The sequence below is a fragment of the Bos taurus genome, chromosome 9 (assembly GCF_002263795.3).
Source record: "Bos taurus isolate L1 Dominette 01449 registration number 42190680 breed Hereford chromosome 9, ARS-UCD2.0, whole genome shotgun sequence".
NCBI classification, from domain to species: domain Eukaryota; kingdom Metazoa; phylum Chordata; class Mammalia; order Artiodactyla; family Bovidae; genus Bos; species Bos taurus.
The window spans coordinates 87000903-87022426 of record NC_037336.1 but is presented as its reverse complement, the minus strand read 5'-3'; the positions used below and the strand labels follow the sequence as shown (position 1 = coordinate 87022426).

The following is a 21524-nucleotide window of genomic DNA, read 5'->3' as shown; positions in this document are numbered from 1 at the left end:
GGTAGACGCGGCCGCCTTCTTGCCGATCTGCTCCCCGGCTCCTGGCAGAGAGTCGCTGTCGCGCCCGGACTTCTGGGAAGGGACGAGGAGCGGTGCCAGGGCGGCGGGCCGGCTATGCCTCCAGCCGCTACGATTCCCGCCGGCGACTGCGCGCCTGCGGCCTCGGGGGCGCAGCGGGGCCCCGGGGAGGCCGGGCTTTGAGGTCTCCGGTGCCTAGCTCCCGCCGCGGCCGCGCCGGAGAACCCCGGGGCCGGCGCTCACCCGTATTCCCTCTCCCTAGCACTCTGACGCCCGGCGTCGCCTCACTTCCTCCGCCGCCGCCCGTCATGGCCTCTGCCGCCCGGGAGAGCGCGGGCTTGGGGCGCAGGCGCCCGCCGCCGCGCCGGGCACTGCCTGGATTGTTGCTGCTGTGCTTGTGGCTGCCCGGTGGCCGCGCGGCCGGCTCGCCCTCCGCGCCGCTGTCCGAGCTGCATGCGCAGCTCTCGGGGGTGGAACAGCTGCTGGAGGAGTTCCGCCGACAGCTACAGCAGGAAAGGCCGCAGGAGGAGCTGGAGCTCGAGCTGCGCGCGGGCGGCGACCCCCAGGAAGGCTGCCCGGGCCCCGGGGGCGGCGGCTACAGGGCCAGGCCCGACGCCATCATCCGCACCAAGGACTCGATCGCGGCCGGCGCCAGCTTCTTGAGCGCGCCGGCGGCCGTGCAGGACTGGCGGCAGTGCCTGCAGGCTTGCTGCCTCGAGCCGCACTGCTCCGTGGCCGTGGTGGAGCTGCCCCGGCGGCCCGCGCCCCCGGCCACCGCGCTCGGCTGCTACCTCTTCAACTGCACCTGGCGAGGACGCAGCGTCTGCAAGTTCGCGCTGCACCGAGGTTACAGCAGCTACAGCCTCAGCCGCTCCCCAGAGGGCGAGCAGGAAGGCCTGGAAGCCGGCGCCCCGGCCCTCACCCGGGCCTCGCCTCGCCTGGGTAAGCACGCCACCCGAGGCCCGGGCCTGGTCGCTTGGGCCCTGCTGTCGCTGCCCTTGTACCTGTTGGTGGCTGCGTCTGGGAGACCTGCCTAGGCAGGACCACTGGGCCCTCCTCAGTCAAGTCAGAAATGAAACATCCGGCTTTGATGTCTCAGTCCTAGGGATGTTTTTTGAGAAACCCCTAGTAGATTGGGTGGAAGCGGGCACGGTGGACTGCTTCTGGAATTTTTCTTAACTTAGGGAGGAATACTGATCTGAAAAGATTCACAGAAATTTGATTTAATGGAAGAGAAAATTTCAGGGGGGAAAGTCTATTTTAGTCTCAGAGGTTCTTATAAGGTATGGTCTGTGTCAAGTAATTACAAGAACAAAATCTAATTAGATGCCAGATTGCTCATAGCAATCACCCTTATTTCTTAGCTTGGCTCTCAGGATTCATGATTCCACCTAAAGTTGCTTTCATCAGACAAAATTCGGAAGGGAATAGGTCAGGTTATTTTGAAGTGGGTCTAACTATTTCCTATGAACTATGATTCTCTTTTTTAAGGAGTGGGGAGAAAAGGAACTCAATTAATTGAAAATAAAATTTAAAGCACCTCTCTTTTGAAGAGGAGCTAAAAAAGATGCTTTTTGCTTGATGGTTTTTATTCTGGGGATGATCAGAATGAGAATTAAGACCTAAACAGGAGGCAAAAAAAAAAAAAAGTGGCAGGTGGAGATAAGGTCTCAGGAAATAAAACCTTGATTGGGCCTGCTTGTGTTCAGCTGAGTGTGATTGATTGCACTCTGTTGCTGTTTGCTTTATGATGACGCAAAAGTGAAATCATAACAAGACTAGAGGGGCATAGCCTCAGCCACTTTGGAAATCTGGAGTCTCCATGATCTTTAGGTCCAAAGAGAATGGTCTGGAAATCTGTGTCCACAATGGCCCACCTCCCTTCCCACCTCCAGTGGAATAAACATCCAAGGTCACCTGAGATTTCTAGGCCTTAAGGCACACACTGCAAAGGACCCCAAAGTTTTCTCCCTGAAGTGGAGGCGGGAGGCACTTTCACCTACATCCCTGAGCCCACCCATGGCTGTTTCACACACAGCTTTCCTCTGCCCAAGCAGGGATTCAAAAATAAATCCCAGCACCAATGAAACAAAATCCCTTTCCCTTCTCACTGCACAATTGGAGAAAACCAGCATTGCCAAATGGAGCTTTCTTATAAGCCAGTGGAAACAGGAAAGTGGAAACAAGGAAAGAATATATCTGCCATGGGGGGTGGGGGGGACTTTAGTTTATTGTAAAAGTTTCTGAATCCTTTTTTCTTCTACTTCCTTTTCTGACCTTCCTTTCTCTGGGCGGGGGCGGGGGGAAGTTTGTCTAGTAATTCACTTTGGGGATGCTCAGGGGTACACCCAGATGACCACTGGGCTTGGTCCTTATTCAGGAAAAGAGCTGCTCTGCTCACAAGTTCTTTGGATCCCAGGAATATGGAAACATGGAAGGGTGCTGCTTGGCCCAAATGCCCTCATTCTGTCTGCAGAGAGGGCAAAGGTCTCCTCATTCTGTCTGCAGAGAGGGCAAAGGTCTCCTCATTCTGTCTGCAGAGAGGGCAAAGGTCTCCTCATTCTGTCTGCAGAGAGGGCAAAGGTCTCCTCATTCTGTCTGCAGAGAGGGCAAAGGTCTCCTCATTCTGTCTGCAGAGAGGGCAAAGGTCTCCTCATTCTGTCTGCAGAGAGGGCAAAGGTCTTGTGTTTTTCCTGCCTAGATCCTTAACCTCCTGAAGTTCCCTGTGCTTCTGAGACTAAGTGGTTCCTTCATGAATGTTTTTTGTTTTTCTGAAGCTGTGAGCACATGTAGTTTAAGGCTAAAGGAGCATGAAAATGGTTTAGAAATTTACAGAAAATGTTTTAGGGTCCATTTGAGGGTGAATACAAGGATTATGAAAAAAGGGCAGGGGGCCAGGTGGAATTGCACAGTTCACATTTTTAGCGGACCCCATCAGCCCTGTTTGTTGTTATAGCAGACCCCATCAGCCCTGTTCTTTGTGGACATTTATTGAGTTTGATAAGTGGCACTGCTATAAGCTCCTTAGACACATGAACTCACTCTGTCCTCACAAATCTGTCCTTTCCAAATCTAGGTTCTCTCATAATCTCCAGGGTACTCGAAGCCTTGGTGAGAGAAAGTAACCTGTCCAAAGGTATCATAGAACCTGCTTTGTGGAGCTATGCATTGTAAGTTGTGAGCTGTGCTGTGTGAGTTGTGAACTGTGTTGTGTGAGTTATGACCTGTGTTCTGTGGAGCTGTGAGCTGTGTTATGTGAGCTGTGAGCTGAGTTATATGAGTCATGAGCTGTGCTCTGTGAGTTGTGGAGCTGTATTCTGGGGCAACTTGAATGCTTTCTCCAACAGCATCAGGACACCTGGAAGAAGAGATGCCCTCAGTTGAGTTTCCAGGGTGAGACTGACTAAGCAGCTACCTGGGATGATGGGAGAAGGTGGGAAGGAGTGGAGGATGCTGGAGAGAGAGGTGTGCTGAATTGACGCAATCTTCCTGCAGTTGTGTACAAAGGGCAGGGCAGGGGGCTTGCGGTCCTGAGTCCTGAATTTGAGAGCCGGCTCTTCTCCGTGAGGTTCCCTGCTCATCCTCTTAGGACTTGAGTGCTGGCCTTGCCTCCCAGCTGGGCTGTCATGAGGATCAAGGGTGGACATGCTTTGTGAATTAGAAAGGCGGTTCCCACGTACCTGATGTCACTATGGGACCTTGGCTGTATTGTGTGGCTGACTGGAGGACCTGGGGGTCTATGTTTTCTGATGAAAGTGAGGAGCAGCAGGAAGGAGGCAGTGGAGCGGTTAGGACCTCAGAGGACCCAGAGAATACAGTCTCCAAGAGCTCAAGGGCCAGCACCCTTATGCTCTTTCCATATTTCCATATTCCATATTTCCAGGATATTCAGCCTGAAAACCAGGATCTCTGGGCAAACGCTGGGTAATCTGAGAAGTCAGGCTTGCATCTGTGTTAGGGAAAGTCAGTGTTGGACAGAGCTCTGCCATCCCCTCTGTAAACCCATGCATAGCCACCCCTGGCCTTTCTCTCATCTACTCCAAGGGCAAAGGAAAGAACTGACCTGGGAATGTTCAAAGCTCATCCCTCCGTGAGTGCCTGACCTATTGCATGTTTCTCACATTTTCAACCTCTCCCTTTTGTGTTATAAATAAATATCACAAAGGAGTTGCAAATAATTATGTAATACTATTGAGATAACCAGTGGGAATACATTGAGACCTGCAACTCTGATCACACAGAAATTCCAAATGGGTTAAAGAATTAAATAATTTGCTTAAAAATTAGGCCATAGGTTACTCCATACATAGAAGATTTGAAGAAAATAAATTTCACTATTATACATCTGGGGGGAAGATAACTTTCTAATCAATTAAAGAGATCATAAAGAGAAAGGATGTAGTATACACATGTTTTTAAAAACTTCATTATGTCAAGAAACAAAAGAAATTGCAAATAGAAGTCTGGGAAGGTATGAGACCAGTGTATTTATTATATTAATAGCAAGCTTATGTGAATCAGGAGCTTCTCTGGTAGCTCAGCTGATAAAGAATCCTTCTGCAATGCAGGAGACCTGGTTCTGTGAATTAGTAAGAAAAACAAAAAGAAGTAGGTAAAGCATATGAATACAGCTTCCAGAAGAGGATATTTAATTGATAAACATGGAAAAATGTTCAGCCTTAGAAGTAATCAGAAAAACTCATTTAATACCAGGTTACTGTTCCCAAGTGGCACCAGTGGTAAAGAACCCGCCTGCCAATGCAGGAGACCTTAGAGACTCTTTCAGTCCCTGGGTCAGGAAGATCCCCTGGAGGAGGGCATGGCAACCCACTCCAGTATTCTTGCCTGGAGAATCCCATGGACAGAGGAGCCTGGCAGAGTACAAGTCCATAGGGTCACAAAGAGTCGGACACAACTAAAGTGACTTAGCACACACACATGCACTGTTGTTACACTGGCAATAATAAGTTTACTGAAGTTACATTGATGTGCATGTGGTGAACTTATAATCATACATGGTCACTGAAAGTGTACATTGAAATGTCTCTTTTGGAAATCAATCAAGAAAGACATCAGAGAACGTTAAAATATTCATTCTCCTGAGATATGTTTTAAGGAAAATGATCCATGCTAAAGAAAAGTATGAGCAAAAAAATTATTGTGGCATTATGTATGATGGTGAAGAAAATTGGTAACAAAGTAATGTCCAGTAGTAGAGGCTAGGGACTTAAAGTGACAACTGTGAAGCTTATACAGTGACACAAGCAATGGTAGGATATATGAATAAATATCAATAAGTAAGAATACATCAATAAGTTGGGTTAAATTCAGGATGTAACTTTATATTTACTGTAACTAGAATACATGTGAGTGCTCCCAAAATATACTGGGTTAAGTAGAGCCTTTCAGTTAGACAGATCTGAGCTGACATCTCAAGTGACAAATTCATCACTTGTGTGGTCTTAGGCAACTAACTTAGCCAATCTGACCTAGTTTCCTCAAAGACTTGTGAAAACTGGGTGAATTTATGGCTCAAAAATGCTTCATGTGATGCCTGGTACAAAGAAATCACCCAGTAAATAGTTCAGTTCAGTTCAGTCGCTCAGTCGTGTCTGGCTCTTTGCGACCCCATGAATCACAGCACGCCAGGCCTCCCTGTCCATCACAAACTCCCGGAGTTCACTCAGACTCACGTCCATCGAGTCAGTGATGCCATCCAGCCATCTCACCCTCTGTCGTCCCCTTCTCCTCTTGCCCCCAATCCCTCCCAGCATCAGAGTCTTTTCCAATGAGTCAACTCTTCGCATGAGGTGGCCAAAGTACTGAAGTTTCACCTTCAGCATCATTCCTTCCAAAGAAATCCCAGGGCTGATCTCCTTCAGAATGGACTGGTTGGATCTCCTTGCAGTCCAAGGGACTCTCAAGAGTCTTCTCCAACACCACAGTTCAAAAGCATCAATTCTTCGGTGCTCAGCTTTCTTCACAGTCCAACTCTCACATCCATACATGACCACTGGAAAAACCATAGCCTTGACTAGACGGACCTTTGTTGGCAAAGTAATGTCTCTGCTTTTCAATATGCTATCTAGGTTGGTCATAACTTTTCTTCCAAGGAGTAAGCATCTTTTAATTTCATGGCTGCAATCACCATCTGCAGTGATTTTGGAGCCCCCAAAAATAAAGTCTGACACTGTTTCCACTGTTTCCCCATCTATTTGCCATGAAGTGATGGGACCAGATGCCATGATCTTCGTTTTCTGAATGTTGAGCTTTAAGACCACTTTTTCACTTCTTCCTTTCACTTTCATCAAGAGGCTTTTTAGTTCCTCTTCAGTTTCTGCCATAAGGGTGGTGTCATCTGTTACTTATTATTGGGTTTCCCTGGTGGTTCAGTGGTAAAGAATCTGCCTGCAATGCACAAGACCCGGGTTCGATCCCTAGGTGGGGAAGATACTCTGGAGAATGGAATGGCTGCCCACTCCAGTATTCCTGCTTGGGAAATCCCGTGGACAGAGGAGCCTGGCAGGCTATGGTCCATGGGGTGGTAAAGAGTTGGACGCGACTGACCAGCTAAACACCGCCATCACCAACATTAATTGCTATTATCAGCAGCTCAGATGGGGAAAGACGAACAATAGACATCAAAAATGAAAACAATCATATTGGGGTTGTAAATAACTTTTTCCTGACATGTTGCAATTAAGAAAAGAAAAAAGTTCACAAAAGCAAACAGAAAAATCAAGATGGATTTTGACCTTTAATATCTAGGGCTCTTCTCTTAGTCTGACTGGCCCCACTTCCACATCCTCAGCCTTGGCTATTGGTGCCCACGCAATAAGACCCAGATTCCTCTTTCTTGTCAATAAGGCATTGCTCAGAGCAACATATAGAAAATCAGAGTAGTTAATATACCTCTCTGCATAAAGTGCCACCTTGATAGGCTCCATCAAGATGGATATGAGTTTTATTTCATCTCTGTGGATCATACCAAATATGCTTAATCTTCAAAAGAAATCAGTGTTTCCAGAGTACTTCACATTGGCTTATTACATTTTTATAACAAAAACTCAAAGTGACATTTAAGCTTGTTGTTCATCGAGTCAAATTTTTTTGAGTGACGGCACACTCCTTTCCTCTCTTTGTTGTCATTTGTTTATTTTTTAAGACCTGTTTCTGGCTTAAGTCGCCTAAGCCAAATCGCTTTGGGTTGCTTTATTTTTAAGATTTTATTTACTTACATGTTTATTTATGGTCGTATTAGTTCTTCATCGCTGCATGCGGGCTTTCTCTAGTTTCAGTGCACGGGCCTCCCATTACAGTGGCTTCTCTTGTTGCAGAGCTCAGGCTCTCTGGCTCTAGGGCTCAGTAGTTGCGGTGTATGAGCTTAGTTGCCCCACTGCTTGTGGGATCTTAGTTTCCAGACTAGGGATCGAACCCATGTCCCCTTCCATGGCAAGCAGATTTTTTAACCATGGGACCACCAGGGAAGTCCCAGCTCTGACTTATTTTTAAATACATTATACAGTGTAATTTGCCTGGACTTAAACTGAGGAGGGAATACAATTCTATTATTTCTGATACAATGACCAATTTAGAGGATATGGAGATTTCACTGTGTTCATAAACCATATCTTTAAGCTTCCCTAAAGAAAAGTAAATGACTACAGTGACTTTTTTTTTCTTCCAGGAGGGCCAGGACTAGTTTTATAACATGTGCAGTATTTCCAAGCTTATCTGATTTTTCCATCTTAAATATTTTTGGGTAAACCTTTCAGGGCCTAGGACTTCCCTGGCAGTCCAGGGGTTAGGATTCTGCTCTTCTTCCACTTCCGCAATGGGTGAGTGTTCAATCCCGGTTGGGAAACTAAGATCCCACAAGCTTTTCAGCAAGGCACAAAAGATTCCAGAATTGTAATGTAAACCATTGCGTGGAAAGTGATGAACCTTTCAGAGGCAAAGGAAAGTTCTCTATAAAACTAAAAGAGGGCCTATTAGTAAAGCAGTTGTCATCTCTCTGCTTCCCTGAGAGAAGCAGAATAAAGTCATCAGGCACTGGCTCTTTGCTCAAGGGGTAAAAAACAGACCAATTGTCTTCTAAGACAGGGGTTGCTTATGTGGCATAATTTGATTACTCATTGTTTTAAGTGACTGTAAAAATGGGACTCATTTTCTCAATAGGAATATGTACCCTTTGGCAACAGCAAATGTGCTGATTCCTTGTGTTAGTCGCTGAGTCATGTTCAGCTTTTTGTGATCCCATGGATTGCTGCATGCCATCCATGCTTGCAATGGTGGGATGTCCTCCACCATCTCCTGGAGTTTGCTCAAACTAATGTCCATTGAGTCAGTGTTACTATCTAACCATCTCATCCTCTGCTGTCCCCTTCTCCTCCTGCCCTCAACCTTTCCTAGCATCAGGGTCTTTTTCAATGAGTCAGCTCTTTGCATCAGGTGGCCAAAATATTGGAGCTTCAGCTTCTGCATCAGTCCTTCCAATGATCAATCAAGGCTGATTTCCTTTCAGGTTTACTGGTTTGATCTCCTTGCAGTCTGAGAAAATAATAGGATTACTGCTAGCTTCAACTGTCAGGCTGTTGCAGAAACCAGTACTCAAGAAACCAAGCACCACACTTGGAGAGTTGGAGAACTCAGGTTTATTAAGCCAGCGGGCCCAGAGGAGTTAACACTCTAAGCTCTGAGCCCCGAACAAAGGGATTACAGAGTTTTTATAGACAGACTGTAGTGAGCAACACTAGCTGTTAATAGGCTGGTTTAAACTAAGGGGTTTCTCATGTGGGGGAACAGTGGTCACGATGAGGAGGGGGATGCCTGACCTGAACAGGCATGGTTAAGCAGGTTTACAGGGGCTGAGTGATTGCAAAGAGCAGAACAAGGGTGAGCGAAATAAGCTCCAATTCCTAGTATTGCAAGTCCCCACTTTCTGAGACTATGTGACCTATGTGATCTAGACTTTGCAAGGGGCAAGCTGAGTTACAGAGGCAGGAGAAGGAGGGTATGTAAAACTTTAACTTTTCCTCTTCAAGGCAGTGGGTATCTGGATTGGCCCTTAGAAGTTTGCTTGAGGGGCAACTTCAGCTGTGCAGAAGGAGAGCACTGTCTTAACAACATCATTCAAAATAAGTTAAGGAAGTCCAGCCCAAAATTCAGATCAAGTTTTGGTGCTAGAGGAGGAAGGAGATAGTGGAATAGTGGATGCCAAGAAGGATGTATTACAAAAGCCTGCAGAGTTATTTCTTCCCAGCTAAATTACTAAGTTTTGGGGACTTCCCTGGTGGCCAAGTGGTTAGGACTTCACCTTCCAATGCGGGGGTGGGGGGTGGGGGTGGGGCGGGTGTGTGTGCAGTTTTGATCCTTGCTCGGGGATCTAAGTCCCACATGCCTCATGGCTAAAAAACCAAAACATGAAACGAAAGAAATACTATAATAAATTCAATGAAGACTTTAACAATGGTCCACATCAAAATAGAAATTACTAAGCTTCATCAAAATATATGTGCATTTGCATAAGTTTACTAATAGGATGCTTAAATCACGTAAAATATCCACAATTCTGCTCTTAGGAATGTTTTCTGTATCTGATGGCTTCTATCAACCATCCCTGGAGTGGCTGTCCATCATGTTTAATATTTAGTGGACACAGTGAGAATTACTATGAAGGAGAAAAGCTAAATATCAATACACACTTGTTTGCTATTAATATTTTAGGGTATCTCAAATTCTGTATCAGCTTCCCTTAGAAAAACTAGTAAGAAGCTGTGAATCTCTTCTGTTTTCCTAGATGAAAATTGGATTCCAAGAATTTCTATGTGAATTTTATGTGAATCCAAGAACTTGCCTTAACTTTCCAGATTTAATTTATTGCAATGAAAATAAGAAAATAACTTTCAGTTGCTATACATACTCTTGGCAAAAATACCTCTCATAATAAATGAGAAAAAATAGGGAATCATTTCTCCTATGAATTATTTCTTTTCTTTCACAGAAAAGGACGAGCCTCCACTCAGCAAGGCTGGGCAGGATGTGGTTTTGCATCTGCCCACAGATGGCGTGATTCTGGATGGCCGAGAAAGCACAGATGACCACGCCATCGTCCAGTATGAGTGGACACTGCTGCAAGGTGACCCGACAGTGGACATGAAGGTAATTCATGTTGTAATAAAGAAAACTAATGTTTCAGCAAAGTGATCTTTCTACTTACAGTCCTCGAATGTCTATAAATTGGCAGCAGTGTGGAGAAAGCATAAAAATGATTGTTGAAAAGGTGTCTTGTTATATGAATTTACTTTTCTTCTGAGTAAACAGTGATCCTGACCATGTGTTTTGTTCTTATTTTATTTTTTTGGCCACACTGTTCAGCTTGTGGGATCTCAGCCTCCCAACCAGGGATAGAACCCAGGCCCTTGGCAGTGAGTGCATGGAGTCCTCAGCTCTGGACCACCAGGGAAGACCCTGGCCATGTGTTTTAAAGCTTACCTTCATTCTTGCTTTTTTGTCAACTTCTCCAGAGCACATAAAACCTTCAAGGAGAAAGACTCATGCTTTGTTTTATTGACTCGGATTAAAAAATGTTTTTAAAACATTTAAGAAATGTTAAAAGCATTATATATTTTCCTTTCTTCTTTGTTTCAGTTCACAGCCCAAGTAGAAAATATCAAGAATACAAAAGAGCATAGAGAGGAAAATAACAACAAAATGAACTTACTGTTCACATGATCCAGAAAGCAAGCTTCTCACTTAGCATTAGGCCTACCTGAGTTAGTTGAGTTAATTAAGTGAGGGGAGTTTGACATTAAGCCCTCCTATCAAGTGCTCCTCACTGATTTTCATAAGGCTTACCTGGGCTGGAATTGCAGCTGATGGGAATGAGCCTCTTGTCCAGTGCCTACCTACACTCAGTTAAGATGTAACTGACATGCAACATTATATCAGTTTCAGATGTAGGACATCATGACTTGTGAAATGATCATCATAGTAAGTCTAGTTAACATCTGTCACCACACAAAGTTACAATTTTTTTTTCTTGTGGTAACAACTGTTATGATTTACTCTCTTCAGTTCAGTTCAGTTCAGTTTAGTTCAGCCCCTCAGTCGTGTCCGACTCTTTGCAACCCCATGAATTGCAGCACGCCAGGCCTCCCTGTCCATCACCATCTCCCAGAGTTCACTCAAACTCATGTCCATCGAGTAGGTGATGCCATCCAGCCATCTCATCCTCTGTCGTCCCCTTCTCCTCCTGCCCCAATCCCTCCCAGCATCAGAGTCTTTTCCAATGAGTCAACTCTTCGCATGAGGTAGCCAAAGTACCAGAGTTTCAGCTTTAGCATCATTCCTTCCAAAGAACACCCAGGACTGATCTCCTTCAGAATGGACTGGTTGGATCTCCTTGCAGTCCAAGGGACTCTCAAGAGTCTTCTCCAACACCACAGTTCAAAAGCATCAATTCTTCGGCACTCAGCTTTCTTCACAGTCCAACTATCACATCCATACATGACCACTGGAAAAACCATAGCCTTGACTAGATGGACCTTTGTTAGCAACTTTCAAATAAGAGACAGTGTTATTGACTGAAATCACCATGCTGTACATTACATCCCATGGCTTATTTATTTTATAACTGGAAATTTGTACCTTTTGACTCCTTTCACCCAGTCCTGCCCCCTGCCTCTGGCAACCACCAGTCTGTTCGCTGTATCTCTGAGCTTGGTTTGGGGTTTTTTGTTTGTTTGTTTTAGATTCCATGTAAGTGTGAGATCATACAGTATTTAATTTTTCTGTCTGGTTTATTTCACTGACCATAATGACCTCAAGGACCCTCCATGTTGTTGCTAATGGCAAGATTTCCTTCTTTTTGTACACCGAATTTTCATTATGCTCTTATCAGTTGATGGACGTTTAGGCTGTTTCCATATCTTGGCTATTGTAATAACACAGCAGTGAACATGGGGTGCATATATCCTTTTTAAATTTTATTTATTTTATTTTTGGCTGCTCTGGGTCTTCCTTGCTGTGCATGGGCTTTCTTTAGTTGTGGCAAGCAGGGGCTACTCTCTAGTTTCAGTGCAAGGGTGCTCATTGCAGGGGCTTCTCTTGTTGTGGAGCACAGGCTCTAGAGTACCTGGCTTCAGTAGTTGCAGTATGGGCTCAGTTTGTGGCCGCATGGCACATGGAGTCTTCCTGGACCAAGGATTGAACCCGTGTCCCCTGCATGGCAGGCAGATTCTTAACCACTGGACCACAAGGGAAGTCTTATTTGTCTTTTCAAGTTAGTGTTTCTGTTTCCTTCAGATAAATACCCAAACGTTGAATTGCTGTATAAACAGAGTCTTCAGTTGTTAGGAAAGTGGCTTTGTATTAACCCTGCTGGGCCTCTTTGTAGATAAGAGTATTTCCTGGCTTAGGCAGATAAACTTCATCCAATCACTCCAATCAGAGAAGGTGGAGAAAAATCTGTGTTGGTTTGCCAGGGCTACCATAGCAGAATACCACAGACTGGATGCCTTAAACAATGTATTTCTCACAGTCCTAGAGGCTGAAAGTCCAAGGTCAAGGTGTCAGCAGGTCTGCTATCTTCTAAGGCCTCTCTCCTTGGCTTGCAGGTGGCTGTCTTCTCCTTCCTACATCTTCACAGGCTCTTCCCACTGTGAGGAAATACTGATTTCTCTTCTCTTGGGATGAAAATAAGAACAGTAATCAGCTAGTCCCTTAAGACTGATTTAAGCACGTTGATTTATCCAAAGACTATACAGTCTTAGAATTGGACCAGACCTTTGACCAGCATCTTACCCAGTCTCCTATCCATACAAGAGGCCCTGCTTTCACCTCCTTTCTAGTGGTCATCCAGCCTGCCTGGTATTTCCAGAGATGAAAGCTCACTAGTTCGCGTCATGTCCTATGACATCTTTAATCAGCTCTCATTACTGGGCCAATACATGTGCCTCCCTGTTACTTCTATGCAACTATGTTGGGTCTTCCTTTTGGAAAAGCACTGAACACATCTTTTTAGTCTATGCAGCAGCAATTAAAGTTCGTTTTTTTTTTGTTTTTGTTTTTTTAATGAACGTCACCACTGAAAATGGTCTTCTCAGAACTCAACACTCTCAGTTCTTGCAATGTTCCTCATATGAATTGGCTCTTAGACTGTCCACCATCCAGCCTTTTTTAGATTTTCTCAGGTTCATTCATGCCCCTCTTAAAATCTGAACCCCCTAATTGAAACCCATACTTAAACTGTGGTTCTTCTTGACAGACTATTACCTCCTGTGATCCAGACATTGTCTCACTTCTATTAATGAAGATTCATTTACATAAACTATTTTAGTATCTGCTTCTCACTATAGGTTCCTGTTGAGCTTTCCATCAGAAACTACAAATATGCATGCTGAGTCATGTCCATCCATCCCTTTGTGACACCACAGACTGTAACCCGCCAGGCTCCTCTGTCCATGGGATTTTCCAAGCAAGTGCTAGAGTGGGTTGCCATTTCCTCCTCCAGGGTAGGTTAATGTTGAGCTTTCCATTAGAAGGAACATCTAAAGCCTACTTCATCTTTCCACACAAATAGCCATCTTGAGGTCTCCCCCATTCTATGTTTGTGTAATTGATTTATTGAACCTGACTGCAAGGCCATATGTTTATCCTTTTTATACTTAAGTGTAGTTTTCAGCTACAACAGAAATAATTTTTGAACTTTGAGTATCATCCATTATATTGGGCTTGGCTGAGTCCCTTCACTGTTCACCTGAAACTGTCACATTGTTAACTGGCTATATATCCCAATACAAAATTTAAAGTTTAAAAAAAAAATTTTGTTTGGGTTTTTCTGTAAGATACTAAACCTGATGAAAAACTCAAATGAACATTTTGCCAACCCAGTGTTTATTATTCCTCTGTGCATTGTGTCAGCTGCAAAATTAATATATTTTTACTGAATTTCTGAAAATTAAGATTGATAAATCTTAAGCCTTAAAGAGGGCTTCTCTGGTAGCTCAGACAGTAAAGAAACCAGCACCAGCAGCAACAGTGCAGGAGACCCACGTTCAGTCCCTGGGTCAGGAAGATCCCCTGGAGGAAGGAAGGACAACTCACTCCCACATTCTTGCCTGGAGAATTCCATGGACACACTATGGGGTCACAGAATCCTACACAACTGAGCGACTAACACTTTCACTTTTACTTTCAAGATTGATCAGAAAAGGTGCATGAACAAGCCACCGATCAGACCTCTATGAGAGTTCCCTTCAGGTGGACGCTGACTATTAACTGGCACTCATGGATATATTTGGTCAAGCAATTGCAAATCTGTCTCTATGATCACCTAGATTTTCACAGTTGCTATGAAAAGCTTTATTCTGTAGATTATGAATTGTGTGTATGAATGCCAAATAAAAATAATGCTTATGATTCAGTATTAAATTTACTGAAGGTGTTTATAAAGAAGTAACAAAATTAGGCATTTAAGGCTGACTAAAGAGGAAAATGCGTGGGGCTTCCCTGGCAGTCCAGTGGTTAAGACTCTGCACTTCCACTGCAGGAGGTGGGGATTCCATCTCTGGTTAGAAGAACTAAGGAAAGAAAAAAGAGGAAATTGTGGACCAATTCCCTAGCCAAGTTATAACAGTGATAGCACATAGACTTAAGACTATAAAGCCACCATCTAGCAACAAAGCCTGCAATAGAGGAGCTATTTGCTCTCAAATTGCAACTGTCTTATAGTGATTATTTATAATTATTTATAAATAATTTATATATAAAATATTATACATATAAATATATATTGTATATATTATATAATTATATTATGTATTTTATATATTATATTAATATATAAATATAGTTGTAAATAATTATATATTTATATATATATACTATATATATAATATATATAGTATATATATAGTATATAATTATATATACTATAATGTATATTATATAATTATATATATAATTATATAAAATATATATAATTATATATATTTATATATACTATAATATATATAAATATATATTCATGAGACATTCATGAATGCCCTCAAAGGTAACTCAACTCTCATTGGTCAGGCTTTCCACTGAGTGCCTATCCCAACCCCTTCTTGAGCCCTCCCCTCTCTTCACTATCTGCAGAATTCTCACCCCTTTTCTCATCTTCCATAGTACAATAGTCAACCCTCGCTTTGTTTCGCAATACTTTAAGACCAGTTTCTAGGACCTATCCTTTCACATCCAAATCACCCATTTAGGTCTCCAAAAAACAAAAATAAATGAGGTTCTCCATCTTAAGAAGAATTATGCTGCCACCTTAATTATGATAAAATTAATAGCTAACCTTATTTTAGCATCTGGTATGTGTCCAGTATTGTTCTCAGCACTTTAAATGGACTAAGTATAAGGAAAAGCTCATATTCTTATGGAAAAGCTCATATGGTTTCCTCATTTATGAAGAAAATGAGTAAGAGAGATGACTGGCCATGACCAAGAGGATCTGTTTGTTTTGTTTTGTGCTTTGGCTGACCCATGCAGCTTTCAGGATCTTAGTTCCCTGACCAGGGATTAGACCCAGGCCACAGCAGTGAACGTGCCAAGCCCTAGCCGCCAGACCACTAGGGAATTCCAAGAGGTTTCCGACTTTAAAGTTACATATTTTCTGCTTTCTAACAGGATATTCTACATCCGTTTAACTGAATATTATTCTGTAACACATTCTTAAATGTAAGAAGACACTTTTTTCAGATAGTCCATTATATGTTGCTGAGTTTCATGATTATTTAATGTAATACGTTAAATCTGAAGTCAGAATGTAAAATATGATACAGAATATGACAATGTTCAGGGAGATTTGAAATTCATAAATCTGTAGATTGATTTCCACTCATCAGATGTGGAAAATTGAGCTAAACTGAAAGTGTTAGTTGCTCAGTCGTGTCTGACTCTTTGTGACTCCACGGACTGTAGCCCGCCAGGCTCCTCTGTCCATGGGGATTCTTCAGGAAGAATACTGGAGTGGGTTGCCATTCTCTTCTCCAGGGAATCTTCCCCACCCGTGTCTCCTGCATTGCAGGTGGAGCCACAGGTAACGGAAGCCTACTAAAGGATGGATGTTGTTTACACTAATAACTTCATTATTAACTTAAAACCAATTGCACACTGGTGTGTCTGCTATAAATAATTAATTTTTACAAACATATAGGTGTATTATCTACTTTGAAACATGTTTGGGAAGTGGAAATAATAATTACACCAGGACCACAGAGATAAACTGAGACTGTCTTGAGCAAACAGATACATGGGTCCCTCTTAATAAAACTCAAGTTTCATGAGACTGAATGATTAGTCTCCTAATTAATCTCATTTTTAGATCCCCTTAAATGGATTAAAATAGGATTTTAAAACTGAGGCTTAGAGAAAATGTTTTCTGGTAAAGGAACATAATAGAAAGAAGAATATTGACTTTTTGTCCTAGGGGAAAGAGAACACAAAATAAATGTCAAATTTCAAATTGTCTTCTGTCTTACGTAGATGTTTTGTGGTTTACCCCTCCTCAGTCAGATTGCCTGGGAAATAATCTGGGTCAATACTGAAAATGACCATAAAAGGAAAGAATCATATATGTTAAGGAGAATATTTAAAAACATATTAAAAGACTTTCTAAACATTTAGTTAGCAGGGTTTTCAAGGCAGCCTGGGTTGTTTAACCAATACACAAAGTTCCAGAAAACCCATGTGATCTTTGAAGAGTAAAGGCTATTAATAACTATATCTGTCTTCTGTTTTTCAATTATGTTTGTTGATAACAGGTCAAGAAAATATATAAAATCTATACTATCACAGCAGAATTTATAAGGATTATGAAAGATTTCTTTAGAATTATTTTCAATGAGGGACAGAGTGAAGAGTGGATAGGGATTTCAGTCATTTGTATGCTACCAGGATTTCTCCCCCTTCCTCTTTCCCTCCCCTCCCTCCTCTCTTCCTTCTTCCATTTCTTCTTCCTTCTGTCCTTCCTCTTCCTTCTTATCTTTCTTTCTTCCTTTCTTAAAAATTTTTCCCTTTATCTCCTGAAGCCTAGAACTATACTTTGTGCTCACTAGGATGCTAACACTCGCTAATTGATTGGCTCCTTTAAAAAAAAAATGATTGACTATTTTGCTAACCTTTCAAAAAACTTCCCTTTTAACCCTCAAATTTTTATCATCCTTCCTAGCAAGATCAGCATTGTTCCACACTCTGGCCTCACACTGATGTTAGGAAGGGCCGCTAAGAGCTATCTAACAATTACTTTGTATCTCATCAAAGTAGATCCTAGACACATATCACCTATTGTTTTTTCTTGGCTACTGGACAATATCTAGTCTTCATGAAACAAACTGTAAATCCCTTTAATAAAAGTTATCCTAGATATTCTAGACCATGGGGTAGGGGTAGAGGAGCGAAGGGGAGTAAACTGTTTCTAAATTTTAAAAAGAGAAATGATATTAATAAATAACTGAGAAAGCTTCCTATCACATTTCAAATATTTCTTTCCTCCCTCAGTGAGTCAGTTTAACAGTGAATCAAAGAGAAATTCTAACACAGCCTCTGCTTGGCTTTGGTTTTTGAATCCTCGATTCACCACTTCCCTGTGCCAGATGGGATAACAAAAGCCCTCTTTCAAGGTATTATCGTTGCATGAACAGGGACACCCTTCCATGGCCCAAGACTGGGCTCTTGTCTAACACTTGGGCACAAATGTCCCAAGGAGACACAGGTGCTGACAGAGTAAGAGAACTCACTGGAAAGGGGCACCTGGGTGGAGAACAGCAGGATAAGGGGACCCATGAGAACTGCTCTGCCACTTGGCTCACAGTCTTGGCCTTTATGGTGATGGGATTAGTTTCCAGGTTGTCTCTGGCCAATCATTCTGACTCAGGGTCCTTCCTGGTAGCACAGGGATTTCTCAGCCAAGATGGATTCCAGCGAGAAGGATTCTGGGAGGTTGGTAGGACATAGTGGTAAAGAACCTGCCTGCCAATGCAGGAGACATAAAGAGACACTGCAACCCCCCTAGTATTGTTGCCTGGAGAATCCGATGGACAGAGGAGTATGGCAGGCTGCCGTCCGTGGGGTCACACAGAGTTGGAGACAACTGAAGTGACAGCATACACACACACACACACACACACACACACACGGTAGGACATATGGACTGGCATCTACTCTCTCCTTCTGACCTTTGCTGAATTCTTTCAGTTGGAGGTAGTTCAATAGGTTCCACGTTCCTTACTACTGTAGGGCAACTCATGCAAGTGATTATTGTTGAACATGGCCAGAGTGAGTGGGCGGTTTCAGTCAGTGGTTCTCCTAACATTATTACTGTGATGAAAGGATGAAATGCAAATGCAAATAAGACCCCTGGAACAGTGAGTAGCACAGAGTAAACAGTCAAAAAGCGTGTTATTCTATTTATTCTGAGATCATCTTTTCTTCGATGGTATCCACATGGTCTCTGGTAATCCTGTCTTGTACCCAGACAGATTATGTTCATGCCTGGGTAATGTTCTCTTAGAGATTCTCCCAAGGAACCCCAAATACTTACTCCCTGTGTTCAACAGTGCCCAGAAGGCCTTTAACAGGGAACAAAACCTCATACCTCCAGTGCCTGTGGAGGAAATCCTCCGAACTCTGGTCTTGAGGTATGAGATAGATGGACGCCCCACCTCATGTCCCCCACCCCCACCCCCCTACACACACACCCAGGGTGAGCATTGGAGTTTGTTCCCTGTGGACAGAAACTCCAAAATATCATAGAGGGACCATCGAGAGAGGAGGCTGGGCCCCTGCCCAGATAAAAGATTAGAGACCACATATTACATATTTCTCATTCTTGAAATCAAGGAGACCCTCCCAACTAGAAAGCTCCTTGGAGGTCAAAAGGGGAGTGATGTCAAATCTACCCATAGACCTCTTCGGTGGAATCCATCTTGCCTGAGAGATGTGCGTGCATGCATGGGAGGATCCTGAAATATTCCTAATATGGATTCTCAACCAGGCAAATCAAAATGATCAGCCAAAGGACACCCAAATGAAAAAATATCCCATAAAAGTGATTCAGACTGCCACTAGGGCGTGACTCTCTCTCTGACTGCCATGTGTCCATCCACATGTACTGTATTCTTTTTCTTCCTAATAAACACTTGTTTCACTACTTTCTGTCTTTGTGGGAATTCTTTTCTGTCAAGCCAAAGGGCCAGGGCCTTGTCCCTGACCTCTGGTCTAGTGTCTAGGATTCAGCTCTCACTGCTGTGCCGCAACCTCAGTCTCTAGAACCAAAGCCCTTGATTGCAGGCAGAGGCCACCCCAGATCAGTCAAAACAGTATGGTTTTTTTTTCCCCCTTTTGGAGATACAGGATAATGTGTTTATTTCAGAATTACTTAAATTTAGTAACCTTAACCAACAGTGAGTTTGAAAGAAACAGTGACACTTTTGTAAGTAAGTCCCATTCAGGCCCCTTTTGTATTGACCCAAGGAAAGTTATAGTTCCACTGATTCATTTCCTGGGGACCACCAGTTTTGCACTGGTTTCCAGACACTCTCCGCTTCACACCCACACACACCCCTCTGGAGATCCAAGAATAATATGTTTCTTTTGGAATTAATTAACAGATTTGGTAAGTTTAGAAGCAACAATGGCACTTTTATAAGTCCCACACAGTCCCCTTTTGTAATCACCCAAGGAAACAGAGTTCCACTGATTCATTTGAGGACCATCATTTTTCCACTGGTTTCTGGACAGTGCTTTTTCCTCTCTCTCTCTCTCTCTTTTTTTTTTCCTAAACAGGACTTTTTAAAAAGTGCAGTTTCTTTTTTTTTTTTTTTTTTTAAGACATTTATTTTATTTATGGGCTACTCTTCCTTGTGGTGCTTGGGCTTCTTATTGCGGTGGCTTCTCTTGTTGCTGAGCATGGGCTCTAGCATGTGCGGGCTTCAGTCGTTGATGTGTGTTCTCAGGAGTTGCACCCTGCAGGCTCTAGACATGAGCTTAGTAGTTGTGGCACACGGGCCAAGTTGCTCTGAGACACACAGGATCTCTCCAGACCAGGAATTGAACTCGTGTCCCTTGTATTGGCCCTGGAGAAGGGAATGGCAATCCACTCCAGTATTCTTGCTTGGAGAATCCCATGTACTGAGGAGCCTGGCAGTCTACAGTCCATGGGGTTGCAAAGAGTTGGATACGACTGAGTGACTAAGCACCCTTGCACTGGTAGGCAGATTCTTAACCACTGGATCATCAAGGAAGCCACCCAAAAGTGTGGGTTTTGACACTGAAAAACCAGAGAATAGTGGTTTCCTTGCCTGGAGAATCCCAGGGACGGGGGCGTCACATAGAGTTGGACACGACTGAAGCGACTTAGCAGCAGCAGCAGGGGGTGATAGCAAAGACAGAAGGGGAGACAGAGAAGCAAAAAAAAACCACCATGTGTCAGGGCACCAGAACAGATATGGACCTCAGCAAAATTTCACCTACATTACTGCCTCTCAGCTATTTTATTCACCTTAAAATTTTAATAAAGGACAAAAAAAGTTACAGCAGCCCACAGGACATTTTTGAGACACAGAAGATTATCAAGGCTGCAAATTTCCGAAGAAACATCTGGGGATAAGTTGGTGCATATGTATGAGTAGTCCGTGGTGGTTTTAAGGATTTCTTTGTATCTTGTTTCAAGAATGAAGGGTGATGTCAGTCAGTAAAAAAAAAACACAACCTACCCCCCAAACCACAGCAAATTCTAGGATTTACTGTTCCACTTAAAAAGGAAGATACATGAGAGCATAATAGATGAGTAATTCATACCTGTTTTGTTTCAAAGTTAACCTGGAGCCTTGAGGTAGACTAGTCTTTAGGCATGAATTTTTTTTACACAGTAGCTCAAAGCCTTCAATATTTAACTGCTTTTTTTTTCTTTAAGAAAAAATACTTGTTAGAAAAGGTTTAAAAATAATCTCCCTGGGGAAAGAATAGGTATTACCTCATGAAAAATAAACTGAGTAAGCTGAGTTGTGAAAGCTCTACTCCAATAGCAGCGGGAGCTTTGAAGTCTCTTTCCTGGTCGGGAACACTAAATTTACAGTACAATAGGCTTCTGGCATCACTGGGCTTCCAGGTCTTCTTGCATTTAAACCTGACTTCCTGTCACTCTTCTTTCATAGGTCCTGGCATTTCCATTTTTGTGTCGGTAGTGGGGTGAGGATAGGGGTCGGGGAGAGCTTTTAGAGGTTTTAAAGGACTGTGTGTGTGTGTGTGTGTGTGTGTGTAAGGAGTATCTGACCTTTTTAGATCACAACAGGCAGCTGCTTTGTGCATGAGCTGTGGGTCAGGTCTTTCTAAGAAATGATTCTTGGAATAAGAATGCAGAAGGCTTTAAATCTCTGCAAAGTTGCAGGATATAAAATCAACACACAGAAATCCCTTGCATTTCTATACACTAACAATGAGAAAATAGAGAAATTAAG

General features: G+C 43.1%; 1 protein-coding gene across 1 annotated transcript in view; it reads left to right on the top strand.

Annotated features, from left to right (window-relative positions):
• The first annotated feature begins 326 nt into the window (after positions 1–326).
• Positions 327–21524, top strand: part of LRP11 (LDL receptor related protein 11) — a 57461-nt gene continuing 36263 nt past the window's right edge. Inside the window, 2 exon segments of the mRNA NM_001206831.1 lie at positions 327–960; positions 10022–10179. Of these exon segments, the coding sequence (NP_001193760.1) occupies positions 327–960; positions 10022–10179 (792 nt within the window).